At 40.6% G+C, this 27,033-nt stretch overlaps 2 protein-coding genes across 2 annotated transcripts; one reads left to right on the top strand and one right to left on the bottom strand.

The window, feature by feature from the left end:
• Positions 1 to 134: 134 nt before the first annotated feature.
• LOC144529931 (glucose-6-phosphatase catalytic subunit 1-like) lies at positions 135 to 3,755 on the bottom strand. Its single transcript, XM_078269302.1, has 5 exons — positions 3,524 to 3,755; positions 3,046 to 3,155; positions 2,852 to 2,957; positions 2,654 to 2,769; positions 135 to 1,561 (listed from the first exon to the last, which is right to left on the bottom strand). Exons 1-5 carry the CDS (start codon positions 3,739 to 3,741, stop codon positions 1,053 to 1,055), a joined length of 1,059 nt encoding a protein of 352 aa, XP_078125428.1. The 5' UTR covers positions 3,742 to 3,755; the 3' UTR covers positions 135 to 1,052.
• A 7,826-nt stretch (positions 3,756 to 11,581) lies between these two features.
• On the top strand, positions 11,582 to 23,685 carry LOC144530577 (actin-related protein 2/3 complex subunit 1A-A). The gene is made up of 10 exons (XM_078270197.1): positions 11,582 to 11,714; positions 12,412 to 12,523; positions 15,097 to 15,201; positions 16,180 to 16,402; positions 16,997 to 17,104; positions 18,588 to 18,794; positions 19,842 to 19,917; positions 21,613 to 21,803; positions 22,552 to 22,642; positions 23,493 to 23,685. Exons 2-10 carry the CDS (start codon positions 12,460 to 12,462, stop codon positions 23,496 to 23,498), a joined length of 1,071 nt encoding a protein of 356 aa, XP_078126323.1. The 5' UTR covers positions 11,582 to 11,714; positions 12,412 to 12,459; the 3' UTR covers positions 23,499 to 23,685.
• Positions 23,686 to 27,033: the final 3,348 nt, after the last annotated feature.

Below are 27,033 nucleotides of genomic sequence, written 5' to 3'. Positions count from 1 at the left end.
ATTCCGGGCATTATTAGTGGGGTAATTTACGAGATACAAACGTGGATCCATTAACGCCTGCACTAAGCTAACCAGCTGATAACGCTAACTCAACCAACGTTATAATAAGGGACAAAAGCTTATGGGGGGTTGTTTGGCTCGAGGTCAATGTGCAAAGCAGCCTAGGGTGAAATTACTCTGAACCATCACTTTAAAGTACAAAGTTTAAAGTTCTCACTCCGAACTCGTAAAATACGGACGTTTGGACAGCAGCTGTCAGCGTCTGAAGAGACAAAAAAGGTGTCCTTCAGCGTGTTTGTATAACGTACCGGGCAGAGCAGCAGCTACACGGGGTTTAGCGAGTAGTATGTAAGGAGGAAATTCCGCGCAGGGCGGTTTGTGTCCCACTTGTCACGTTTCCTAAAGTCGCTTTCTTCTTTAACCGTGTCGTTATTCCCGCGTGTCACGGAAACGTAAGCCCACCCACGACCTTTTCCTTAACATAACTGTGTCAAAAGGGACGCCAATAGTCCCGACCAAGCACGTTTAGTTAAAGCGCTAAAGGAGTCTTTTAGCGTCAATAAGAACGACAAAGGCACCTGACCAAGCGTCCGTACTTTACGAGATGGGAGTGAGAAACTGTAACAAAGTATTACAAGTAAAAGTACTCAATGCAGAAAAATCCTCATATTTTAGAAACTGGAAACATTCAAAACAGTTGTATCAATCCACTTAGTGTTCAATGGTCTAATCATTTCAGCTGGACTTGTTATATTGTTGGCTAGTTTCATTTATAATAAAACATCAGATTTTATAAACTACATGTGTTTTGTGTGTTAATAATTTAATGTGTAAAGTAACTAGTAACTAAAGCTGTCAGATGAATGTAGTGGAGTAAAAAGTACAATATTTCTCTCTGAAATGTAGCGGAGTAGAAGTAGAAAGTGGCATGAAAAGAAAAAGACTCAAGTAAAGTACAAGTACCTCAACATTTGTACTGAAGTACAGTACTTGAGTAAATGTAGTTACGTTCCACCACTGGCCAACAGTACATGTTTGTAAGGCCACCCGACTCAAAGCAGTTTCTTCCCTTTGTATCCCAAGGCTGCAGTGACACAGTAGGGAACGACAGCCACAGTAGCCAGAGGCACCGTGGCACTTTTACAGAACGACAGCAGGTAGAATAGAGCTCCACTGTGGACAGGGGGCCTAAAAGCAGAGTCAAATAACTGCAGCAGCACCAGCGTTGCACTCAAACAGATGGATCTGTAGATGGCGCCCTCAGACCCCCTGCCCACCACTGCATGCAGAGGGGAGTGGAGCCCCAGGCCCAGGCCCAACAGAGTCCCAGTGTTTCTGAACAAGCTGGCCAAGGGGCTGGTGTCCACGCTGACCCACTCCGCTCGGTGGCACCAGCACCGCGCTTTCTCCACACTCCAGAGGAGGTCGATGCCTACCAGCTGGAGGCACAGGTAAAGGAGGAGAGCCAGGGAGAGGAGGAGCAGGGAAGTGAGGAGGTAAGAACACAGGCCGGCCTTGTAGATCCGCTGAGTCCGGCTGAGAGCTTCTGCCACCAGGATACCTGAGAGGAAAACTTTTTTTATTTCAATCTTTGAACTTCAACTTTTTGTCTTTTTTTATGTAATTAACCATTTGTAATTACACTTTGATTTTAAACCTTGTACAACCTGTTTTGATGACACTGCTTAACAATGGTCACGCAATAAGGCTAATTCTTATTTAAAAGCCAATCCGAGAGGGGAGACAGGATTTAATATGGAAGCCCATTTCTGCCAGGAAAAAAATGTCAGGCGTGCCAAAATGTATGACTATTTCAGTAAAAACCATGATAGAGCATACTGCCACCATGACAAAAAAAATGAATGATTGCTATTTTTAAATTTGTATCTCATGATTTTGATTTACTATACCATCATTTTTACTTCTCATGTCAATATTAGCTCATCATTTTGACTTATCTCATTTGGATTTTAGAGGTCATATTTGCTTAAATATCTCATGATTATTGTATGACTTAGCATCTGATAATTGTAGATCTTAGAAGCTTACAATACCATTATTTTTTACTTAAAAAGTAAGCATAGAATCTGATCATTAGTAGTTAGCGTCTCATCATAAATCAGAATTAAGATTTAGTATCTCATAAGTTTGATTTGGGAAATCAACATTTTGACTATTATCATAATTCTGACTAAATATGTCATCATTTACATTTGTGGCAGTTTTTAAATTGTAATTACAGGTCCAATTTGTAACGTGTCCAGTACTTTGGTTTATGTTATGTTTGGTTTGGTACATTGTTTGTAGTGCTGATTAGCAAATGTTATCATGCTAAACTAAGATGACGCATGTCAGCATTCTCATTGTGGGGCATGTTAGCGTTAGTAGATACAGAAATGTACAAAGTAATACTTGTTCTGCATTCCCGTCATTTACTGTAAGATTTACAAGCGGCTTTCTGGGGGAAAAAAACAGCTTCCAGCTTCGTAGCAGGACAAGTGATAATGTTGGCAGGCTCTGACATGTTTGCTGGAGGCAACAGTTAGTTAGAGTTAATAGCAATGGCAGTTAATCATCTATTTGAGATTTATTTTAATTTAAGATTTACGTTTTTTTCACTATGACTTGAACGCAGCATGTGCTCTGTCCGTACCTATGAAAACACCTGCGATGACCTGATGTGGGAAGTGAGCAGCGACAAAGACCCTGGAGAGGCACACGCACAGCTGCACGCACCAGAACAGTGTCCACAGTGAGACACGCACACACCTGGAGGACAGAAACACATGTTGCTGCTCTGACGCGTTGCACAGAGCGACTCTACAGTGAATACAGGTGAGGTTGATATTACCATTTCCTGATTTGATGTCCTTCTTTCTTCAGCACTGTGGCGAGGAGTGATGACATCATGGTGTAGTAGACCGCCGCAGCCCCCATGGCATGACCCGACGGACTTCCTGTCGGGGGAGGAAGTCAGCTTTTAAGAGACAGACCAAAGTTGACACTGAATGAACTCACACATGTAGCCCTAAGGTGTGGTCCTACCTGGCCCAGTCTCACAGGTCATGGGGAACTGCTCTATCATTGGCTGGGAGGTGTTGCCATAGTAACCCGTCTCCTGAATCCACCAATAGGGACGCTCTCCAAACAGAAGCCTTAATAAAAATATCGTCATGGAATCACTTTGTAAATATAATGCAACCTGCATCAACATTATCATCATCATCACCACCACCATCATCATCATCACCACTATCATCATCACCATCATCATCACCATCATCATCACCACTATCATCATCACCATCATCATCATCATCATCATTATCATCAACACCATCATCACCATCACTATCATCATCATCATCATCACCATCACTATCACCATCATACCATCATCATCATCACCACCACCATCATCATCACCATCATCATCATTATCACCACCATCATCTTCATCACCATCATCATCAACATCGTCATCACCATCACTATCATCATCATCACCATCATCACCACTCACCATTTCAGCATCAGGTTGAGCCAGTCTCCCACCACTGCCACCCACACCAGTCTGATGGCATCAGCTTGCTGTACATAAAACCATATGGGGAACAACAGGAAGAAGGTGTTGCGTAGGTCTGTTGCCTTGGAGACTGAAAGGAAGTAGCCCTGGCTGTGGCTGAAGTGGGTCTGCAGGTAGTATGTGCTGCTCAAACCGGAGCTGTGAAGCACATCCATTACTACTGCAAAACAAGAGGGAAAAAGGTGCTACTATCCGTGTGTGTGTGTGTAGATTCACTTATTCCTCTAAAACAGAAAGCAAGGTCAATGTGTGTTTGTCCTCAAGTGATGTGTGCATGTGTAGAACAGAATGCCATAGCCATCTTATGTTTCTCAGCAACAGGGAAGCAGTACACTACAATATCTGGTGTTAACCTTCCTGTCAACACCAAAAAAGTTGGAATGTGTCTAGTTGTGAAGGTTGATATCTGCTGGTCATCTGCATTGTAACAAATATGTGTGCAGTTTTACAAAATCCTGTTAAACTGGCAATAGCTGTACAAAACATCAACATGGTAAATGGTTTTTTTTGGGGGTATACTTTGCACATCTACAACATGAGACAGGTGCATCGGAGGGGGAAAAGTAAGTCAAAAAGTCTGTCTAACTTGCAAAAAATGTATTGTATAATAAGCAGGCAACGTTTCAGTACTAGACCATCATCGGGAAAATGAGTAAAGGGAGTTTCTTCTCAAATTTTGAAAGTAAACATTTTCCCAATATCCAACAAATTATTAGCAAATATAAATCAGCGTATTTGTGAAAAAAAAGTCATTGATAATAGGCTTATTACTGGCCTATAGGCAAGGAAATCACTGGTAGCCATCCACAGATACAGTTCATCCTGAGGATTCACTGTGCCACATTCTTTTTTTAATAGCTTAGTATTCTATGCACTAAAAAGGCATGTATTAAAGCTTTAGGCCACCCTACACTTTATTGTAGGCCCAGTTTATAATGCAACTTCATTTTATACGATATATACTGTATAGTAGGGGGTCTCTGCTCCGTCTCTCTTTCAGTTCAGGGGTCCTTGGCTTAAAAAACGTTGAAGAACCCTGCCTTAAACCACAGTTAAGCTACTGACAGAGCAACAGTGCCCTGATAAAGCAATCCAATGAGCACAGTAAAATACCAATATTACCTAGCATACATATGTAAGTAGACATAATCATACTTACAGAATTTTGTGATGCGATCTCAGTTAGTGCATCTTCCTCGTGCCAAATGCAGTTTGGATGTGGGAACAGCAAGTCGGTCCTCTGGTGCAGCTATAAACAGCAGCTTTATCAGTGCAGCCAGTTGTGTGTGTGTGTGTGTGTGTGTGTGTGTGTGTGTGTGTGTGTGTGTGTGTGTGTGTGTGTGTGTGTGTGTGTGTGTGTGGATGTGTGAGTGAGTCCTTAATAATTGAAGTGGTCTCAAAGGTGTCTGCTGAGATGCCCCATGACTTGAGATGTCCTTGAATGTTGTGTACATGTATTGCTTGTGTGTATCTGCTCATTAAGAGTTTCAATATGATGTAGTAGGCTATTTGTTAAAAGTATTTGCAAAAATCTGTTTGTTGAATTTGTGTCTTTATCTGTGATGGGTGGAAAGGTCATGACTGTGTGTGTGTGTGTGTGTGTGTGTGTGTGTGCTGCTAGTCACACTCAGGGTCTCTTTTATATTCAGACAGATCATCAGGTCCTCAGGTTTGGACTTTGGACTAGAGTGGGAGAGGGACAACATAAGGGAGGGGGGGCAGATTAGGTCAGGGAAAGAGGAGGTTTGATGTGGGGACATGGGTAAACATGACATCATGGTTTTAGCATGTGATAAACCAGGGTATCCAAAAAGACCTTTTTAACAGGGAACTCCAATCATCAATCATTTAATGTGTGCATAGAAATCAGTCTTCTCAACTCCTGTTTTTAAGATCAGGCATCCTCACTGTCTATCAGGGCTGCAGTCAAGTCCACCTTTGTTGAGTCCACATGTCCAAGACCAGGACTAGTCGAGACCGAGTCCAAAGAGGTTCAAGTCCAAGTCGAGACCGAGTCCACAAAAGTTTGAGTCCAAGTCAAGACCGAGTCCATATGAGAGACAGTCAATACCGAGACAGAAAAAAAGAGAATCCTCCTCAAGACCACTCACTTACCTGTTCATAATGTATGTGATGTGACAGACAGTATATTTTCTACTTTAAGATGATCATTTTAATACATTTTAATTTCCTCTGGTGTCATTAGAAGACAAAAATGTCCAAATGTGAAATTTTCTTTAAATATATATTAATATTATTTTCCACATTTACTGAGTTAAATCTTTTAACCCACATCAATCCTGTTCATAACTAAAAAAAAATTGTATTATTATATTTATTATTATATATTATATTTTTAAAACTTAAAATTATTTTCAGTAATTGATTTTTCTGTTTTTCACAGTCTGGGGTAAGTCAAAGATTAGCAAAAACATTTTTGTGTATATTGAATTTTTGCACTTTGTCAGATAAAAAAAAAAAAAAAGTCCCTATTGATACCTTAGGGGATAAGCATGTCCCCATTGCTAAAAAAAAAAACTGCTATAAAATATTAAACATTAATATTATTTGCCACTTTCACTGAGTTAAATCTTTTAACCCACATCAGTCCTGATTATAACTAACAAAAAAATCATTCATTTTTAGAAATTGAACCCATTAAATTCCAATTTATTTACATAAAGTCACTGGGGTTTTAATGAAAAAAACACAAACTGAATGAATTATTTTCAGTAATTTCTTTGTCTGTTTTTCACAGTCTGGAGTAAGTTAATCCACATCAGTCCTGATCATAACTAACAAAAATGCATATACATTTTTTGAATTTTAACCCTTTAAACAAGGTATGAAATGAAGGCAAGCAAGAGCTAGAGAAAGTATCAGAAAACATGAACAACAGCTTGGGGGTTAACAGTGACGAAAATACTGTAGTTTTCATGTTGACCAGAACTGCGTGGGTCACCGTTCCACTTCCCAGCCACAACTTTCCACTGTGACACAGGATCAGGCCATGTCGTGATTTACCACATGGCTGAGGCACGTACGCACGCATGTCCACGTGTAAACACATCTGCCCGTCTGCAAACACATGCATGGCTACACACCGACTGTCCACTCCACCGCTCCTCAGGCTGTCTGACTCCACAGAAGTTAGGGCTGTGCAATTCATCCAAATTGGATGTTATTTTTTGAGCCCTCACGTTGTCCTCGGGTCAAATTTGACCCCTATTTCGACGTTTACATATCAGAAATATGGGTTTCTTTCAACCAAATTGCCTCAAAAAAAACATGCAACACTAAAATAAAAATTGATGATCACTACTTTCATGGTCTACCCGGGTCAAAATCTGTGATAATACATAAACATATGTTCCTTTGATCTTAAAGGACAATTCCGGTGCAAAACGAACCTAGGGGTTAATAACAGATGTGTACCCAGTCTGTCGTTCTCTGGGACATGTTTTCATGCTAATCAGCGGACCGCTTACAACGCTAGTATTCGGGGCACAGGAAAGACAGTAGCTTCCAAGACGGCAGCCGCCTGTATACGAGAACGCGACTGTCTTTATAATCTATCTTTTTAATAAACTGTCAGTACACTTAAAATGTTCTTTGTAATGACTTTTAAAGTGTGGTGATATTTTGAGCCTTTTTAGTGGTACAAATAGCGATTTGTTTTTACTTTCCCTGTGCCGCGAATACTAGCGTTGTAAGCTAATCAGCGGTCCGCGCTAGCTTGTTTTCAAACACATTCGATTAGCATGAAATCATGTCCCAGAGAGCGACAGAGGGTACACATCTGTTATAAACTGGTATTGCTAACAATGGCTAACCTGGCTAGAGCTAATGAAAACAATGAAAATCTGACTTGTAAATGGAACGCATTCAACTTGGGTGTGACATCATTCCCAGTTCCGGCTTCCGAATTCCGAGGTAAATGGAACTTAGTAGGAGAGTGTAGCGACTCCATATACTTGGTGGCGGTAATGCAACTCTTTTGCACTGCTGTTTACACTTTGCCTCGTCTTTTTCTGCTCACCTCTTTGGTTTGCTTTAAATCCAAAATGTTGCCATATTGGCATCGCAGATTTAGCTTTCTTTGAAACTAACTCTGCCTTATGTTGTCAAGTCACCCATAAAAAAACATGAACCTTGTAGTAAACGAACATGTGCGCCATTCCAGTGTGCTGTTCCCCCTCCCGGTGCCATGTCATTTCTCTGAAGCTCCATTGTTCCAACCTCTCAATAACCCGAAAAATTCCCTTTGGTCCTACAGCCCACTACTATCCCCTGACCAATCAGCTATTCTAACCTTAACCTTTCGAGGTCAAATGCCTAACCCCAACCAATCGAGCTGCTTCGTAGGGCGGGTCTTGGCATGGCCATAGTGGGATTCGTAATTTCGCCAGCAAAGGGACATCGGACTAGTGGGCTGTAGGACCAAAGGGAATTTTTCAGGTTATTGAGCGGTCGGAACAATGGAGCGTCGGAGAAATGGGCAGTCCCTCCCCCCCTCCCACCGCCACTGAAATGTGATCTTCTTCATTGAGCCACTCGGCTCGGTGGTAACATTGCTGTCAGACACAAGCGGCTCCGTTAGATAGTTCTCTTATAAACAAACATACCATTGTGTTAATCACACTGTCATGTTGCTTATTACCAGTGCTACTTGGAAAGTTTAGTGATCTAAGCTACCAGGTATTATACATTAAATGAAGCTTCACTACACTGAAGCTATCGTTAGCCTCCAAATAAATGTAGCAAGCTAAGCTACAGCAACATGGCAGGAGTTTATTACATCAATGCTATTTTTTACACATCCATGTACACGACATACATGTCCATGTTTGGCGGTATCGTCAGTGCTCCTCAGCAGTGTTATTTCAGACCACAGCAGAAAGCTCCACTGTGCTTGAGTTTCACAAATGCTTGGAGAAATTTACCAAAATCGGAAATTAATCCAATTCTCCAAAACTGCCTACCTGGTTTTGACCTTTGCCTGTTTTCTAATTCAAATAAACGTGAACTTTGTCTCAACTTGTCTCCTGTGAGTCATGCCGCAGCAGCATACCATGACAAGAAGGTGAAATGATTTTATTTGCCAACATTTCCTCAACATGTTTTTTAATTTCCTGGTGTTTTGCAGCTGAACCGTGGTATGGTTTCTGTCTGACTAGCATGTTATGGGATAGAAGAATGTTGTGCGATGGGGTGTATTTTTATGTGAATAGGGAAATACAAATGTGATCAACATAGCTTTATTGTATTTTGCAAATCCTGTTCCCCAACTACTACTGTATTTCTGTTGTTTCAATTTTCCTATTTTCACACTCAAGGCCATTCAGGTTCAATCCCTGGTCCCTATAGTCTACATATTTAAATGTATTTGGTAGGGACATATTTTCAGGGCTGGTATTGATTGGCTGTTGGGCTGGTTTTGTCATACAGACCTGGCAACCCTGGATAAATGACAGAATTAAGTAGTTAGTTACCCAACCAGCTAAAGAGCAAGTAACATTACCTCTGACATTACATGGTACTGTAGTACTTTACTGAGTAAATGAAATGTTAGTCGATGCAATAATAATTAAAATGTGCTGTTAAAAAACCTGAGGATTTCTACGGTGGCCCTGAAGTGCAAATCACAACAGCAAATAGAAAAACGCAACAGCAAATCATAAAACACAACGGCAAATAGGAAAACACAACGGCAAATAGGAAAACACGACAGCAAATATGAAAACACTTCAACAAATCATAAAACACAACCGCAAATATGAAAACACAACGGCAAATAGGAAAACACGACAGCAAATAGGAAAACACGACAGCAAATATGAAAACACGACAGCAAATATGAAAACACGACAGCAAATATGAAAACACAACAGCAAATAGGAAAACACGACAGCAAATAGGAAAACACGACAGCAAATATGAAAACACGACAGCAAATATGAAAACACGACAGCAAATAGGAAAACACGACAGCAAATAGGAAAACACAACAGCAAATAGGAAAACACGACAGCAAATATGAAAACAAGACAGCAAATAGGAAAACACGACAGCAAATATGAAAACACGACAGCAAATAGGAAAACACAACAGCAAATAGGAAAACACGACAGCAAACATGAAAACACGACAGCAAACAGGAAAACACGACAGCAAACATGAAAACACGACAGCAAATATGAAAACACTTCAACAAATATGAAAACACAACGGCATTAACTTCTACCGGAAAAGGTAGGGCCTATCTAGTAGAGGATGGACCCTCCTGATTGGACAGACGGACTGTCTGTCTTTTAACAGGAAGGAAGGTAGAAGTTAATGCCGTTTTGTTTTCGTATTTGCTGTCGTGTTTTCATATTTGCTGTTGTGTTTTCATGTTTGCTGTTGTGTTTTCATATTTGCTGTTGTGTTTTCCTATTTGCTGTCGTGTTTTCCTATTTGTCGTCGTGTTTTCCTATTTGTTGTCATGTTTTCCTATTTGCTGTCGTGTTTTCATATTTGCCGTTGTGTTTTCCTATTTGCCGTTGTGTTTTATGATTTGCTGTTGCGTTTTTCTATTTGCTGTTGTGATTTGCACTTCAGGGCCACCGTATATTTTCCTATTTGCCGTCGTGTTTTCCTATTTGCCGTCATGTTTTCCTATTTGCCGTCGTGTTTTCCTAGTTGCTGTTGTGTTTTCCTATTTGCTGTCGTGTTTTCATATTTCCCGTTGTGTTTTCCTATTTGCCGTTGTGTTTTATGATTTGCTGTTGCGTTTTTCTATTTGCTGTTGTGATTTGCACTTCAGGGCCACCGTAGATTTTCTCATAATAAACGTTAGCCATCTTGAATACCTAAAGTTACCACTTAAAGTACTGTTAGCACCCACAGTCCAGTATAAAAACAATGGGAAAACACACCCTATCAGACAAACATAAGAAAGAAGCTTTGAATACTGTAAATGCATCCATTAAAGTGTGACAACTAACTATTCTCATGAAAACCCTCACCAAATATGAAATGACATGTGTCCTGGTTGTTTGTCTTCTTGACAGCAGACAACCACTGCTTCCAACTGGATTTTTTCACAATAAAATTTCCCCCTCAAAAACTAGTATGTACATACATTTGGTCATGGTATACTGAAACTGCAAACTCTTGCATTGCATGGGAAACATAGGTTTTCTACTTAAGTTTACAACTTTTTGTGTCAAGCTTTAGGGGTTTTTTGGGGCTTTTTTAGAGCTGAAAAATCAGTCAGGGAATTGATTAGTCAACTGACAGACAATTAATTGTCAGCTACTTTGATAATTGTTTGAGCTTTGCAATAATTTTTCAAAACAAAATACCAAATATCTGTTTCCAGCTTCTCAAATGTGAGAATTTTCAGCTTCTCTCAGTTTTATATATTTTATTTTCTAATGTCCCTTTTATTTACAGTGTCATGCCTTGTTTAGTAAGATAACAAACAGATATTGACTTTGTAAATATGGATGATGCTCAAAGACGGAGATGGCTGTTCACACGTGAAACATGTAAATTAGCCAGTTATCTTGAGAAAGCCTGGGAGAAGAGAAAAAAAGCTCTATACCGGGATGATTTGTAGATATTTATTTGTATGGACTGTGCTTTTTTGCTATTTATTTTTTTATTTTACATTCCTTTATTTTTGTTTTCTGTTATTTTTGTATTTCTCCACATGATTTGTATATGCGAGACCTGACATGTCTGTTAAATAGGGGTGTCTTGTAATCCCATATGGCATGGGGCCAAATGTTTGGCATGACACAAAATAAAATAAAAGTAACTAACCAACTTTATATTATTTTAAGTTGAATATCTTTGGGTTTTGGAAAAAAGCTATTTGAAGACATCACCATAGGGTCGCGAACAGTAGCGTATATTGGGCATTGGTGTTTGGTGGCACAATAAGCTTGCTCTAGACAAGATGCTTGCTCAACAGCTATTAGCAGACACACCCACCTTTCTTTCACTCCCATGAGCAGTCACTTCCTTCACCCAGTCAGACTGCACAGCTCCATTCGTGTCGACTGCCCAGAGTCCACGAACACAGCCCTGTACCTCTAGCTACCAACAAGAATTCCACCTGGCCACATATACACAGCAAAAAGTAAGTAATGGCTTTAATCTCTTTGTTTTTTATCACATCTAGTCAGCTTGTTCAGTTCACTTGTAAAACTGGTTCACACTTTCCATCCGGTCCATTCTTATCTGTCTGTCAGTTTGATAAGGTTGGGCAAAGACAAATGCGACACCAAAAGAAACATTTGCAATGTACTTCTACTGTATGTACCAGTCTGAGGTAGTATCTTCTTAGGCTCAAAGCTTTTCAAACTGTGAGGAACTAACTGTAACAAACTGACATCTCTGTATTCGAAAAAACCAAGGTTTGTTTCTTCCGCTCAGGATCAGGTTATTGTTAGAGGGCAGAGAAAAATTCAGACGTAACAATTAAATTGTGTTTGTACAGTGTGCACCACACCTGATAAAGGTGTACTCTTATCTCACAGTCATTACTCGCCTAGCTTAAGGTGACTTAAAGGGACAGTTGTAAGGAGGAGAGTAGATAGTACTGTAAGTTTGTCCTTAAAGTGGATGTACCCACTTTCTTAGGACCTAAATTCCAAGTATGCATCACAGTAAGTAACACCATCTGGTGTTAGGATTATAATCGGAGGATGAAACTCTCATACCACAAACTTTATAAGTCACTGCTCATGTAAACCCAAATACAAGAAACTTGCTGTGCTTTCTCGGCAAAAAAATCAAGTTTCTTTACAACATGTCTTCCTGTCCTTCCTGATCAGCCCTCACAGCAGCAACATTCCAGCAGCCTCTCCTGCCTCTGTTCGGACATGTCGCTCTACAGTTTTGGCCTGGAGCCACTCTCCTGCCACACCTGGAACAAAGACAGGACCCGTAAGTGAAACAGGCAAACATATAGTAGCATAAACGTATTTACACATATGTGCAGTATTCCGTATTCTTTCTCCATAATTTATGGGATCAATACAGGGTGGGACCACATTCTCAATGCAGAATGTACATACATTATCTCCCTTCTCTTATTGCATTAATGTTGCCTGGAAAACCACGGGGAATCTGATTATCAATGCAGCAAATGGACTCAAAGAGCTTTACTGCATGGATCTGACTGTACTTCAGTTATAGGATGTCTACTGCTGTTTTTGTATTTGGCATTACAGTTATTGTTAAACGCTGCAGTGCAGTGGGTTTGTTCTACACACTTTACGTCAAGCCTTTATAAAAATACTTTTTTTGAAACTCCAGTGTGATAACCAGACTGTAACTGTGTCAGTCAGTTAGTTAGTTGGTGGACTTTGGTCCATGACAAGGTGTCTTAACAAGAGACTATAGCCATGCTGTACTTAAGGGAATAGTTTGGATCTTTTGAAGTGGATTTGTTTGAGGGACTTCTCCATAGTCAGTGTATTACCTACAGCAGATGGCAGTCGGACAAAGGACCACTTAAAGGAGAACTCCGGGCGATTTTTACCTGAATCTTGATCGCTAGATGTCACCGAGTACTGTCGATAGGGAAAAAAACGACCAAAATCGGTGCTAGTAAACTGGAGTTGCTGCAGCTAACGGCCAGAGCTCCCAGTTAGCTAAAATGCCAGTTGTGGGGGCATGTTCTAAAGAGTGCCTTTGTGCCTCTTAACAGACACTCCTACGATTATATGAACACTGTTGGGGTGGGCCCGCTGCTGTTCATTTATGGTGTTCAGCAAAAGAGAGAGTGCCGTGTTTACATTGGCGTCGGGTGGAATATACACAGCTGTGACGATTACTATTGTTAGCTCTCTCGGTAGAAGAAAAGGCCAGCATCTTACAGACATGTACTCAAGGTCAGCGGAACAGTGTGTATTTATAATTGTCTCGTTATTACACCAGTTCTCATGCACGTACATACAGAGCCCCCCCTCCTCTGCTCTTACCGGAGTCCTCAGTCCTGGACTGTACTGGATTTTTAGTGTCTTTCATTATACGCACAACATCCCAGACTATCTGTCCAATCTGAGTTATCTGTTGCACAACTAAAACAACTTTTGAACGTACACATGTTCCACCAAAACAAGTTCCTTCCCAAGGCTATTTTACAGAGGCACTGTGGCTCTGTCCAGCGCTTAGCACCGCCCAAGACAATTGTGATTGGTTTAAAGAAATGCCAATGAATCAGAACTCGTTTTTTTCCCATCCCAGAATGCTGTGTGGGCTAGCCAGACCCTCCTATGCAGCGCTGTGGAGGTAGGTCTGGCAATGCGAGACTATCCACAATATAATACCCATTTACTGTTGTGTCGTCATCTTCCCTGGTTGAAAAAAATAATGGCGATGGCTGTATCGCCAAAGTCGAGGCTTCAAAAAGGCATTCCACAAACCAATGGGTGACGTCACGGATGCTACATCCACTATTTTTACAGACTATGGTTAATATCATACATCCATGGTTCTAAACAGTCTCTGGCAGTACATTGCTTAGCTTATGTGTCAGGACTCCTGTCTGGGGCATGCCAACTGCCATCTACTGTAGCTAATACACTGACCTTGGATAAGTACCTCATACAACCCCACTTCAAAAGATCTGAACTTTGAGCACAGGATTGCATTGAGCTAAATGTCCGTGACAGCATGCTAATATGGCCCCAATGACAATGTTAACATGCAGATACATTTTCCATGTTTGCCATCTTACTTTAGTATGTTAGCATGACATTTTTATTATTAGCATTACACAAAAATACAGTTGAGGTTGATGGGAAGGTTTTTAGTTTTTGGTTTTCAAGTTTGGTCATGAACCAAATTTGTTGACCTGATGATGGAGATAAAGATGGAAAGTCAGAGGATCCCAGAAGTTCTTCCTCTGGGAACGTTCCATTAGTTCCACACTAATTCCACTACACAGTAAATATTAAAATCTAATGTGCAGTACTTCTGCTAATTTGCAGAGTACATTCATTTTCCAATTTTAGCATGTTGTTTGAATGGTCACAAATGAAAACACTGAACTCCAATATGCTTATGCGGGTATTGAGTGCTGTCCTGCTGATAATCTGTACTTCCCAGAGAATGAACTTAAATGTGGTGACCCACTAGCCTTTCCTCTATCGCCACCCGCAGACCATATTTCTAATTGCACACAACATAACATCAAATGTAACTGGGTATATCACTATGGAATTTACTAAATGAACAATCATGTTCCTCAGAGGATTTCTTTGACCTCTTTACATGATCTTTCCACAAATAACTTTGCAAACATGGTAACTAATGGTGAGATTGCCATGGCATTTTTTTGTATATTGAAAAAAAAGATAAACCCTATTCATTATGTGACCATGTACCTTTTCATCACATAAACTGTAACAGCCATGACAATTTCCCATTCAAACTCATCAGATGAAGACCATGTCATATTAATTACTTTTGGTTACAATACCTAACATTTGTGCACACACATTTCTTTCTAGAGATTGCAGTGAGTCCTAACAACAATGTGGTAAACATCTATGAAAAGAACGGCAAAGAATGGGTCAAGATCCATGAGCTGACTGAGCACAGTGGACGAATCACAGGTACTGTAACTTATATCAGCCAACAATGACTGAAGGATAGATGGTATGTGGATGCATTGACAGGATTGATCCTTTGGAGCCTGGAAAGTTCACTGTGTGTCTGTTTTTTGTTGTTGTAATTAAATGAATTGATAATTTGTTACTGAAAGTTCATTCTTGATCTTGGGAATAGTGATTTGATAAAAATAGGCTTAACTAAAGGTCCACCTAGAAGCCTGTTGCAGAGCTTTCAGTCACATCTCAGTATTCATCAGTGAATGGAGTTTTCTCAATTGTCATGGGCCCACACACAGGCACTGGAAATGACGTATTGCAAAACACTTCCTTTGTCCACTATTTGGCACTAGAGAACAAACACTAATTAAGCTGCAAGCAGCGCTGAACGGGCACTCACCCCTCCCAGAAAATAACTCGGGTATTAACCTACTAAAAAAAATAAAATCAGTGGACATGGAAACATTAACCTTTACAATCAGAGATCCCATACACAAATGGAATAAGATCTACCCCAAAGATAGAATCTGTAAAATAACATATCTCAATCTCAACACATAATGTAATCTAACTGCTGCCCTGGTTAAAAAAACAATGCAACTGATCTCAGCTGGCATTCTGTCTGTAATGGAGTGGAATGAAAATGTCTAAGTGACCCCAAACTTTTGACCGGTAGTGTATTTATACTGTTAAAACACCATGGTTGAATTTTTCCCTCAGAGTTTGGGTAATCCCAGTTAAAGATTGTCCCACCACAAAGCACTTAGTAATGATACTTTTGAGTTCAAATTGAATTATTTGGCCACATGGTGGTATTAATATCCACAATTTAGTACACACATTTCTGTTTTAAGGAGGTCTGAATTAATGATAGTGTTTTTGACATCTCAAGTAAAATATATGATTTGAAAGCAAAGATAGAAAGCATTGTATCATTCATCCATCCTTTGACACTTGAATAGAGCTTCATAATTGTGTCCACAGGTATTGACTGGGCCCCAGAGTCCAACCGCATTGTAACATGTGCCTCTGACCGCAATGCCTATGTGTGGACTCTGAAGGATGGCGTTTGGAAGCCCACCCTGGTTCTGGTGCGCATCAACCGGGCAGCCACCTGTGTGAAGTGGTCCCCACTGGAGAACAAGTTTGCCCTGGGCAGCGGAGCTCGCCTCATCTCTGTCTGCTACTTTGAGAAGGAGAACGACTGGTGAGCATTACGTGATGGAATCAAAACTATTCCTGTATGGTACATAACAATTAACTTGATATTGGTTTTAAAGGCCGAGAATGGTGATGTCTGTCAATTAGTCAACAGACAAAGAGATTAAAAAGTCAAACAACTACAGTAACATGCAGGAACATGCAGGAGCATACAGAAACGCACTTCAAGTAGAAAAAACCCAACCAAATACAGAAACGTGCTGCAAATACAGAAAACACAACCTAAAAACATGAACTGCAAATAGGCCTACAAAAAACACAAACTAATTTTCACACAATTTGACACTTACCTCTTACCTGAAATTAGAATGACCATGATCTCTGCCAAGCACATTCAATTGCAGGTCTTCACCATTCTCATTCCATTGGGGCAGCTGTAGCTTAGTCCGTAGGGACTTGACATTACCTCCTGGGCATTGACATCTCTCCATTTGTGCATGTAAAGGTCCTGTTTGTGCACGTGTGCCTGTGTGTAATGTAAAAACACAATTACCCATTGGGATCATTAAAAGTATGTCTTCTTCTTCTTCTTCTTCTTCTTCTTCTTCTTCTTCTTCTTCTTCTTCTTCTTCCCTTTCAGGTGGCTGAGTAAGCACATCAAGAAACCTATTTGCTCCACAGTCCTGAGTCTGGATTGGCATCCAAACAACATCCTACTGGCGGCTGGGTCTGCAGACTTCCACTGCAGGTGACACAACTGCCAAAACTGCAATGTAAAAGCACGGAAGCAGACTGGTGTCATAGTTCTACACCCAGATACCTGAAGAACCACACTTGTAGCCTGATCTCTGAGTAGCACACTAGTCATGTTTATTAAAAATGCATCACTGAACCCCACTGTTGCACTGGGTTACATGTTCCTTCATTAACACGAACAAACCCACTGCAGTTTATCAGTCCTTCCAGAAAAAGTTTTTTTGTGATTGTTGCGGGCAAAAATCCTTGATTATGGGTCACGTTTTCTTAAAAAATGTGATGGAATATGCGGGATATTTATGCAATTTTATGCGATGAAATTGCGGGAACTTGCAAAAACGGCGGTTTCATCGTGGCTTCATCGCGGGGTTTGCAGCTTTTCCATGATGTTCACGTTGCGTAATTACGTCACTTCATAACGTTCCCATGGCAACAGGGGAAAATGGCTGCTCTTGTAAGTAAACGCAACATTTTCCAACTTTCTGCTAAGATATGTGTGACTTTTTTTGCAACGAAAATGCGGGGATTATGAAATCATGCAAGCCCCGCATATTTTGCAGGGAAATAGGCAATTTATGCGGCGAAAGTGCGGCGTATTTGAAAAAATGTGGCTTCCGCATAAATATGCTGATTATGCATTGAATTATGCGATCGCATAATCGCGTTTTTCTGGAGGGATTGGTTTATTTTGAATGAATCCCACACACATCATCCTGCTGCCCCAAATACTCACTAAAGCACCAAATATGGTTTAATCTGCAACATATCAAAACTAGCGTGTCCAGCTGTATAGGAAATTACTAAGCCTTTTCTTATTTTATGAAACAATATATTTATGAGATGTTTTTAAAAGGTGTGTGTGTCTGTAACAATGTGTATTGAGACACACATTGTTGGTTTTGGTCTTTTTGTGGGATTTCGTGGCTGGTCCTTTGGAGACAGGGTAGACTTGGCAACTGGCTCTTTGTTGAGGAGATCAAAATAGAGGTGTTAAGCCTGTCTGGCAACGTGATAGGGCCCCCCTGCTTTTGTACAAGTGAGAATAACTGGAGGCGCAGATATGCAGTTAACATCAATTAGTGGTGGGGACAATTTAAGGTAATCAGAAAAGGGGTAGAGATATATCCCCACCGTCCCTATTCTACCATAAATGATGCCCATGGGTGTGTGGTTGGGAGAGGGGAGGCAGTCAACCTACTGCTCCACTAGCTACGTGGAGACCCGGAAGGAGGCAACGGCTGGACAGCCTGACTCGGGATGTTAAAACTGAGCTTAAATAGTTAAAACCATAGGGAGAGTCCGGTAAAGCGGTACAGCCTGACTGGAGTCGGAGCACTCCAGGATCAGACCCCAGCGCCCAGGTCTTAAAACAATATCAATATACATAAGCAGCAAGTCCAAATGTACATTAGGCAACCCAACATTGATTCCCAAATCTGGCAAACTATAACAGAAATCAATTCTATGCTTATCAGGGTTTTCTCAGCCTACATCAAGGACATCGAGGACAAGCCCGGACCCACTGCCTGGGGGGCCAAAATGCCTTTTGGGGAGGTGCTGCTGGAGCATAAGGACTGTGGAGGCTGGGTGCACAGTGTCTCCTTCTCCCCTGGGGGAGACCAGCTTGCCTGTGTAGCCCACAACAGCAGCATTACCGTGGTAGATGCCACCCAGGGGAAGGAGTGAGTACATCTGCCAAGACACTAATGCAATCAGTATGATCAGTATTAGTCTAATATTCACTACGTTCCACTTCAGGGATTGTTCCGGTGCTGTCGGAAATTCCGCCGGATGTCACTCTTTTTCGGCCGGGTGTCCATTACCTTCCTCTTTCTTTGTGTTGACATTCTAAACTCTGGTGGATTTGTGAGGACTATAGTTAACTGCTCCTCAGATCTCTGCAGGGTAAATCCAGACAGCTAGCTAGACTATCTGTCCAATCTGAGTTTTCTGTCGCACGACTAAAACTACTTTTGAACGTACACGTTCCACCAAAACAAGTTCCTTCCGGAGGCTATTTTGCAGCGGCACCATGGCTCCGTCCGGCGCTTAGCTCCGCCCAAGACGATTGTGATTGGTTTAAAGAAATGCCAAGAAACCAGAACATTGTTTTTCTCCCATCCCGGGAATGCTGTGTGGACTAGCCAGACTATAGGTAGATATTAATATTCAGCAAGAGATAAAGTATTTCTTTAACTTTTGAACTAAACATATAATATGTAATATTTTCTCATAAAAATGTTGAAAAAAGACTATACCTCTCCTGCATCATGTCACTTGTAATCCCTCTAGCTGCTATAACTTCAGACAAAACATGGGAAACGTCCGAAAAGCCAGATGATAGGTTAGAGAGCAATTGTAAATCAATTAGCTAGCTAATGTTAGCTTGCTTGCTTGCTAACCAGTGAGCTCCCACCACAAATTCAATCTCACTAATTATGTGGGAAACACTGCAGATATTGGATTAGAATTACATGAATAAACGTAACTTATACAACATGAATAAAACTTAATATAATTGCTCATCCGTGATCGCACGCAACTTCACCATGTAATCAAAAAGTCGATTGAAAGACCCCTATGGAGACCCCTTCATGGCTCCAATTCCTGAACAACTTTTTAAGTTTTACACTATCGTTTTTTTTTTTTATGTGATCCTGTAAGTAATTCAATGTCATGGACATCTTTGGACATTATATCATGCACCTTTCTGACCTCTGTCCATCCAGGGTCACCCAGCTGACCACCGACCATCTGCCACTTCTGAGTGTGCTCTATGTCAGCCCCACTGAGCTTGTTGCTGCGGTAACTATCACCTTCTGTGTGTGTGTGTGTGTGTGTGTGTGTGTGTGTGTGTGTGCATGTCCAGCAACTCCATGCATGAGTTCTTAAGATGAAGACATGATCAACTTCTGTACTTAATATACCTATTTTAAAGCTGCAATAATGAATATTTCTATCTAACTATAAAGCATGGAATCTGTGTGTATGTGTGTGTGTGTGTGTGTGTGTGTGTGTGTGTGTGTGTGTGTGTGTGTGTGTGTGTGTGTGTCCTTAACTTTTAATTGATCTACTTCACACTTGGGACCTGAGCCTGTGCATACGGCAGAAATCCTTATTTTAGTTTTAGTCACATTTGAGTCATTTCTATTTCTTCCTTCTAGATTTAATGTAGGTTTAAGGGCCTTTCACGCCTACCTTGTTTGGTCTGCATTACCAGACTTTTAAGAACCTTAATTACAGGTGTGAAAACTCCCCCTGGATCACGGCCCAGACCAGACAGCTGGAATTCGATCCGACCAAAAGAGTTAGTCTCGGTCCGGATCTAGTGTGAAAGCAGCTTTTGGTGGTTAAGCAAGAGAGTGACCGTGAATGCACTTAGAGCAAACAGCTGTCAGCAATCAGAGCACAGAATAAATTGGCAGTTTACTTGTTAAGTGGTAGTAAATGCACAGTGTAGGTTTATATCCAGGGTGCGATTTGCCAGGGGGGATGCATCGGATTTCCCCCTTTCTGGTCTACATATCCCTGCCTCTGCTGAATTATTTGACAACAATGACAAAATGAACCCCCCCAAAGTGATCAATGCTACTTCACCAATAGACCATATATCGTAAACCTAAATTACAAGTATTTTAAACTAAGTAAAGCGCTGTAACGTGAACACATAGTGCCATAGAATGATATATCTGATATATCTGATATATGATATATCTGAGCAGCAGTTGCTGGTTGTATTTAGCCGCTACAGAGTTCCGGGATGCCGGCTACCAGCAGCAGTTGTTTACCCGCCAACAGGTGACTGTGAGCCGGCTACAGGCACCGCCAGATGACGCTCCTTTCAGGGGCCGCGGTAGTGGAGTTTAGGCAGAATAAGTGAGCGTCACGTGGCAATGACAGTTAAGTTTAGGCACCAAAACAACTCGTTAAGTTGTAAGGAAAAAGATTGTGGTTCAAATTCTCCAGAGGAACTAACGAGCGTTTCCTTGGGTGGAAGCATTTTGTTTTCGCCGCAAAGTGAACTCCACTCTCCGGCTTGAAAGCGCTGTATGCCACTCGCTGTATAAGCGAGTGGCACTTTATCCGTTCAAAATGGCAGTCCCCAACCCGAAGGTACAATCTATGATTAAGACCAAAGGAATTAGCTTGGCACCGCTTGTTCCTCCCTGCGTCCCTCTGTCTCTCACCACCAATGTTGCCAACTGGGTGACTTTTCAGACCCTCGTAGCGACACTCTTTCTAAAAAGCGACTAGCGACGAATTCAGCGACTTGTGGTATTGCAAGGGGGATTTAATTCTTGCATGTTTTGTTTTGGTTGTGCATGATCATTTTCACCATTTTACTGATATATTTTTAATTTAAAGATAATGAATGCCTCGAAGTTTAACTCTAACATTATTTGGGGTTGTCAAATTGTTTAATGCAGCTTCAAGGACCCATGTACAGTCATAATTCAGTTGAATATTGATATGATTCTTTGTACTGAACTGTTCTGTCAGGGCCATGACTGCTGCCCGTACCAGTTCACCTATAAGGGTCCAGGTGCTCTGGAGTTTGTGAAGAAGCTGGACATCCCCAAGCAGACCTCTAAGGCCAGCATGTCAGCCATGCAACACTTCCGCAACCTGGACAAGAAGGCCACTGATGAGGAGAGCAATGAGATGGGCAACCTGCACCAGAACAGCATCACGTAAGGCCCACTGCAGCTTCCCTTTAAAATAGCATCATAACCTCTACTAGTATACCAAGGAGGTTACGGACTTGTAGTGCGTTCCATTTATCTCAAAATTTGGAAGCCGGAGCTGGGAATGCTGTCACACCCGAGTTGAATGCGTTCCATTTACAAGTCTGATTTACATTGTTTTCATTAGCTCTAGCCAGGTTAGTATACCAGTTTTAACACATTACGCTGACTGCGTCATGCCAAACGTTTTTCTGTACAAGCTTCCTTTATATATTTACAGTTGGCTTGTGTGTACATACATTGAGCAAGTATAGTGTGTGTCATGGCTGACATGAATACTATTCAGCTGCCTAAATATACAATGTTAGCAACTGGACAATATTACAGAGGGTAACAATCACACTTTTAGAGTCCACTGTCATTTCACACAATGTCTTTACATTTGGACTGTCTTGGTCTAAGCAATGATAAAGGAATAATTTGTTTTGGTGGCAATGATTTATTCATTAATGGATATATTTCCATTTGAAGTTAAGTTGGAGTTAATTATTTTGATTGAGTAATCACCTTTTTTCAGGTCACATAGAGTGATATGCTGAATGTACCACGTGGTGTGAGGATTGTAGAGTTTTGACAATTGTAAGTTAGTTTTTTAGTAAATGTGCCAAAGCGATTGAGAAAAACTATAACAACAATGTAAAACCTCTACAGTTCAGCTTTTGTGAGCCTAGTGTGCATGCGTTGTGTCCTGCAGGCAGCTGTGTGTTGTATCTGGGAAGAAAGCCAAAGTGGAGAAGTACAGCAGTGTGGGTCTGGACGGAGCCATTGTGATCTGGGATTTTAAGGTACATGTCAAACTCTGTCTACCATGCAAACGTGAAACTGTGATTTAGTAACTTGACTGTGAGTAAACATTAACCCTTTAAGGCATTTTGATTAGAAGTTATGTATTGTGATTGAAGGTGTATATTCTGCAGATATCCACATACATAAAGTTATCTGATTCCTTTGATGGAAATGAGTCAATTTGGAAATATAATGGAAAGTTTAACAAAATGTATTGACTCAACTCTGACAACTGAGCAAAATCCATTTGCTCATGCAGATCATGAGATGTAGTTCAAAGCTATAAAAAAAAGAAAAACTAGTAGGTGGAACTTGAGTTAATTTTGACAAATGCCAAACATATGGTTATTAAGCACTGGTAATATTGGAAACTACTTTTTCCTATGTCAAGAATAAAGCTTCACTAACACCTTCCCTGACACATTCCTGACACGTATTCCTCCAATGTAGTCATGTCATTCTTATCATAGTTATGGTTGTGCCAGTTCAATCATAATAAATTATTACAGGAGCACACTGATTTATCTGATTTACATATCTCCAAAACATCAACAATGAGGTTGGAGGGAATTCAGTGACTTGGGTGCACTGTAACATAATCGATGAAGTAGCACTTCATTCCATTGGACCCACGATTTTTGAGTGATGGTTGGAAATGTGTTTCCTGAATAATGTAATTCAAGAGCTCATGATAGAAAAACTGTTTTACAGAGGCGTTTTCCAAACGTTACGCCCTTGGCTGCAACACAAACATATTGATATATAATCTATTGCTATCTGCCTTCAAAATACCATATCAATACAACTATGTAGCATCAATTCTAACATGTTTATATTCTTATTGTGCAGCATTAAGACACCACAGAGTGTCAATCCGTGAGGTGTCAGAGGCTGAAGCGACCAACACACCCTGCCGCCAGCTAAACCTACGGACCTACTGATGTGCTTTTGAGTAACTGGAAACCAATGTGAGCCCATGTGCTTTGTGATATTTGTCATTAAAAAATGTATTTGAATAAATAAAGAGGATATTTATAGGCCAGACTGTGCACTGTAATGACTTGTTCTTCACATTCACGTTTACGTTGTGTATTCAGCAGTGTTGTAGTCCTTAAAACCGGTCTCGAGACCACTTTTTGAATGTCTGGGCCTCGTCTCGGAATCGAACACATTTGTACTCGGTGTTGTCTCGGATGAAGAGGACTTGGGATTTTACTTCAAGACCGGTCAAGACCACATATATCTAAACTTCCTGTGTATCGTCTGATTTATGCGTTAACATAATTACTGTGATTGGATGTAAAACTTCCTGCTTCAAATTGCAACCAATAAATTCACTCATGCAGGGGATATGTGCCCCCCCCCCCCACACACACACACACACACACACAAATATTTAGAATATTTATCATTCTCTTTCTCTGTGAAATGAAGCTGCCTGAAATGCAGTTGGAAAAGCTGAGATCTATAAACGATCTGACTGAAAACACTAACTTGGTCTACTTGTGCTACATCTGGGGGTTAAAGAACACACGGGGGGGCCGTGAAAAATAAAGATGTGATTTCTTGTGATTTTAAATGTCTTTTATGTAGATTTAAACTTTGGAGCTTTAACAAGGTATCATTCTATTACAGATTTGTTGTTGAGATGTACATGATTCCTGAAAAAAAACATCCCGAAACACAATACAGGAAAATAATAAGTTCCTTTACTATATAAATACATTTGCACAAATTGTTGTAAAAAAAAATCACCAACATACAGGTTACGTTCTGGTGGAGGACACCCAGACCCCCCCCCGGCCGCCAATTTTGAACAAAACCAACACCCTTGCCCATCAGTATCATAATTACTTGTCATCAAGAGTACTCAGCCTATTAAAAACTGTTGTACACTATGTCGTCTGTGGCTTTAGAGGGAGTTCTCCAAAGTCTAAGAAAATACCTCAGATGATCAGGGTGGTCTCAGCTTGGTCTTATAGAACAGAAAGCGTCCTTTGTGAAATATTTTTAATGTATACAGTTTTACATGTTTTAATATAACAATACAAAGCTTAATATGCTTAAATGTATTCAATTACTACAGAAAAACCCCAGTACAGATCGCTTTAAAAACATTCCATAGTACACTGAGTTTGTACAAAAACCATTACGGTGGGTCATATGAGGGGTTGTCAAAATCAATCTTGACCCTTGGAATGTCTCACTGCAGTGTCTCATAAGCTTCTGGGGATTTAACTTATGTTAACACTTCTCCTAGTCTATATTGACGATGTTTAATTTACGGGATAATACCAGTGCCGCTGGATGTCCCTCATTTTCGGCCAGATGTCCGTCCCCTTCGCTCTTTCTTTGTGTTGGCGTTCTAAACTCCAGTGGATTTCTGAGGACTATGGTTAACCGCTCCTCAGATGTCTGCAGGGTAAATCCAGACAGCTAGCTAGACTATCTGTCCAATCTTTTTTGTTTTCTGTTGCACGACTAAAACTACTTTTTGAACGTACACATGTTCCACCAAAACAAGTTCCTTCCAGAGGCTATTTTGCAGAGGCACCGTGGCTCAGTCCGGCGCTTAGCACCGCCCAAGACGGCTGTGATTGGTTTAAAGAAATGTCAATAAACCAGAGCATGTTTTTCTCCCCTCTAGGAATGCTGTGTGGACTAGCCAGACCTTCCTTTGCAGCGCTGTGGAGGAAGGTCTGGCAATGCGAGACTAGCCTACACTTCTCCCCACTGCCCTCCTCTGGATTCTTGTGAGAACAACGGTGGGGGGGGAAAGGCTGAACAGTGTTAGTGATGTGAGCAGGGCTTGGGGTTACTTGACTTCTTCAACACGGGACAAAAACAAATCATGTGGATTTGATTAAACTGGCCATAGCAGACTTTGTTTTATTGTGAAATGTTTTTACGTAAATTCAATCCCTTGATAGACAAAAATGTCTAAAACATCATTAAAAAGTCTGACATTTGAGTCAAGTTCATTTTATTTATATAACCCAAAATCATCCAAAAATGGGCTGAAGTCGCTGAATTTGTCGCTAGTCGCTTTTTAGAAATATTGTCGCTAAGAGGGTCTGAAAAGTCGCTAAATAGTAGCGAGAAAGTCACCCAGTTGGCAACTTTGGTAGGGAGAGACTGAGGGAAGCAGGGAGGAACTAGCCGTGCTAGTGCTAGTTGCTTTGGTCTGAATCATAGACTGTACCTTTGGTTTGTGGACTTCCGTTTTGAAGCCTCGGTTTGGTGCATAGACAGTATATAACGGACCAACAGATCCCGTTGCTCTGGACGGAGACCAGTGAAGGATATTAGAAGCACTTTTCCGGTGATGGCTGAGCGTTACTGCGCAGCCTCCAACTGAGAGAGACGACGTAAATGTGACGTGAGCAACCTGTCTGAAAGTTGGAAGTCTTCTGGTAGCTGTGCCAAGAGAAATCTCAATCATTCCCAGTCTTGCAGAGACGGAGAGCGTAGGTATATGTAAGGAGATAACATGGACACAGGCTAATTATTGCTAACTAAAATGCTAGTTAAAGCGACATTATGACAAGTTGTCATTTAAATAAAAACCTATTTATTTATTTATTGAACTATATTGACTCATTTACATATTTATATTTACATTTATGTAGGCCTATACATTTATTTTAGGATGTATCTCATACACATTTATTTATTTATTAAATATTGAATAAATGCCATTTATCTTAAACAAAAGTAAACATCAGCCCGTACTTATTCTAAATTCACTCAAAAGTATTTTGAGGCAACTCGATAACTGTGTACTGTTATATGATATAATGTAGCCTAATGTAAAATAAAACACCAATTATACCACTACTCTAATTGTAATACTAGTATTATTAACATAGCTTACACAATGTTATGAATAACATGACGAAAGACTTCTGGGATCAATAGGATCTTCTGATATATTTGGTAATTTCATTCATTCACTAAGTTGGAAATTAAACTTGCATGCTCCTCCACGGTCTATTTGGGGCAAAATGATCAATAACCAGCGATTCAATTCTGTTAATTAACATGTGGTCCTGTTCAAATGTATTGACACATACCTGTATGAATTTGAATAAAATGCAATTTACTGATTGTAAACTACAAAATGCAATCACGTTTTACGAGGGATTTTCTGTATCTTGACGATAACGGAAACAAATGTAAAGTATTAAGTATTTTGTTCTACACAGAAGCGCTTAACATGAATGGGCGGACACAAACAAAGAACACTCCGCGCTACCAGCCAATCATGACACATTGTCGCACGCCTGACCAATCAAAATAGAAGCCTGCGACAACTTGGTTTCGCCACCAGCCAATGGTAAGAGGCGGAGATGTGACGTAGTGCCGTCAGCTGTTCTTGTTTTGCTTCTCT

This window comes from Sander vitreus, chromosome 15 (genome assembly GCF_031162955.1).
Source record: "Sander vitreus isolate 19-12246 chromosome 15, sanVit1, whole genome shotgun sequence".
In the NCBI taxonomy this organism is placed as follows: Eukaryota; Metazoa; Chordata; class Actinopteri; order Perciformes; family Percidae; genus Sander; species Sander vitreus.
This window is presented reverse-complemented; position numbering and strand designations above follow the sequence as displayed.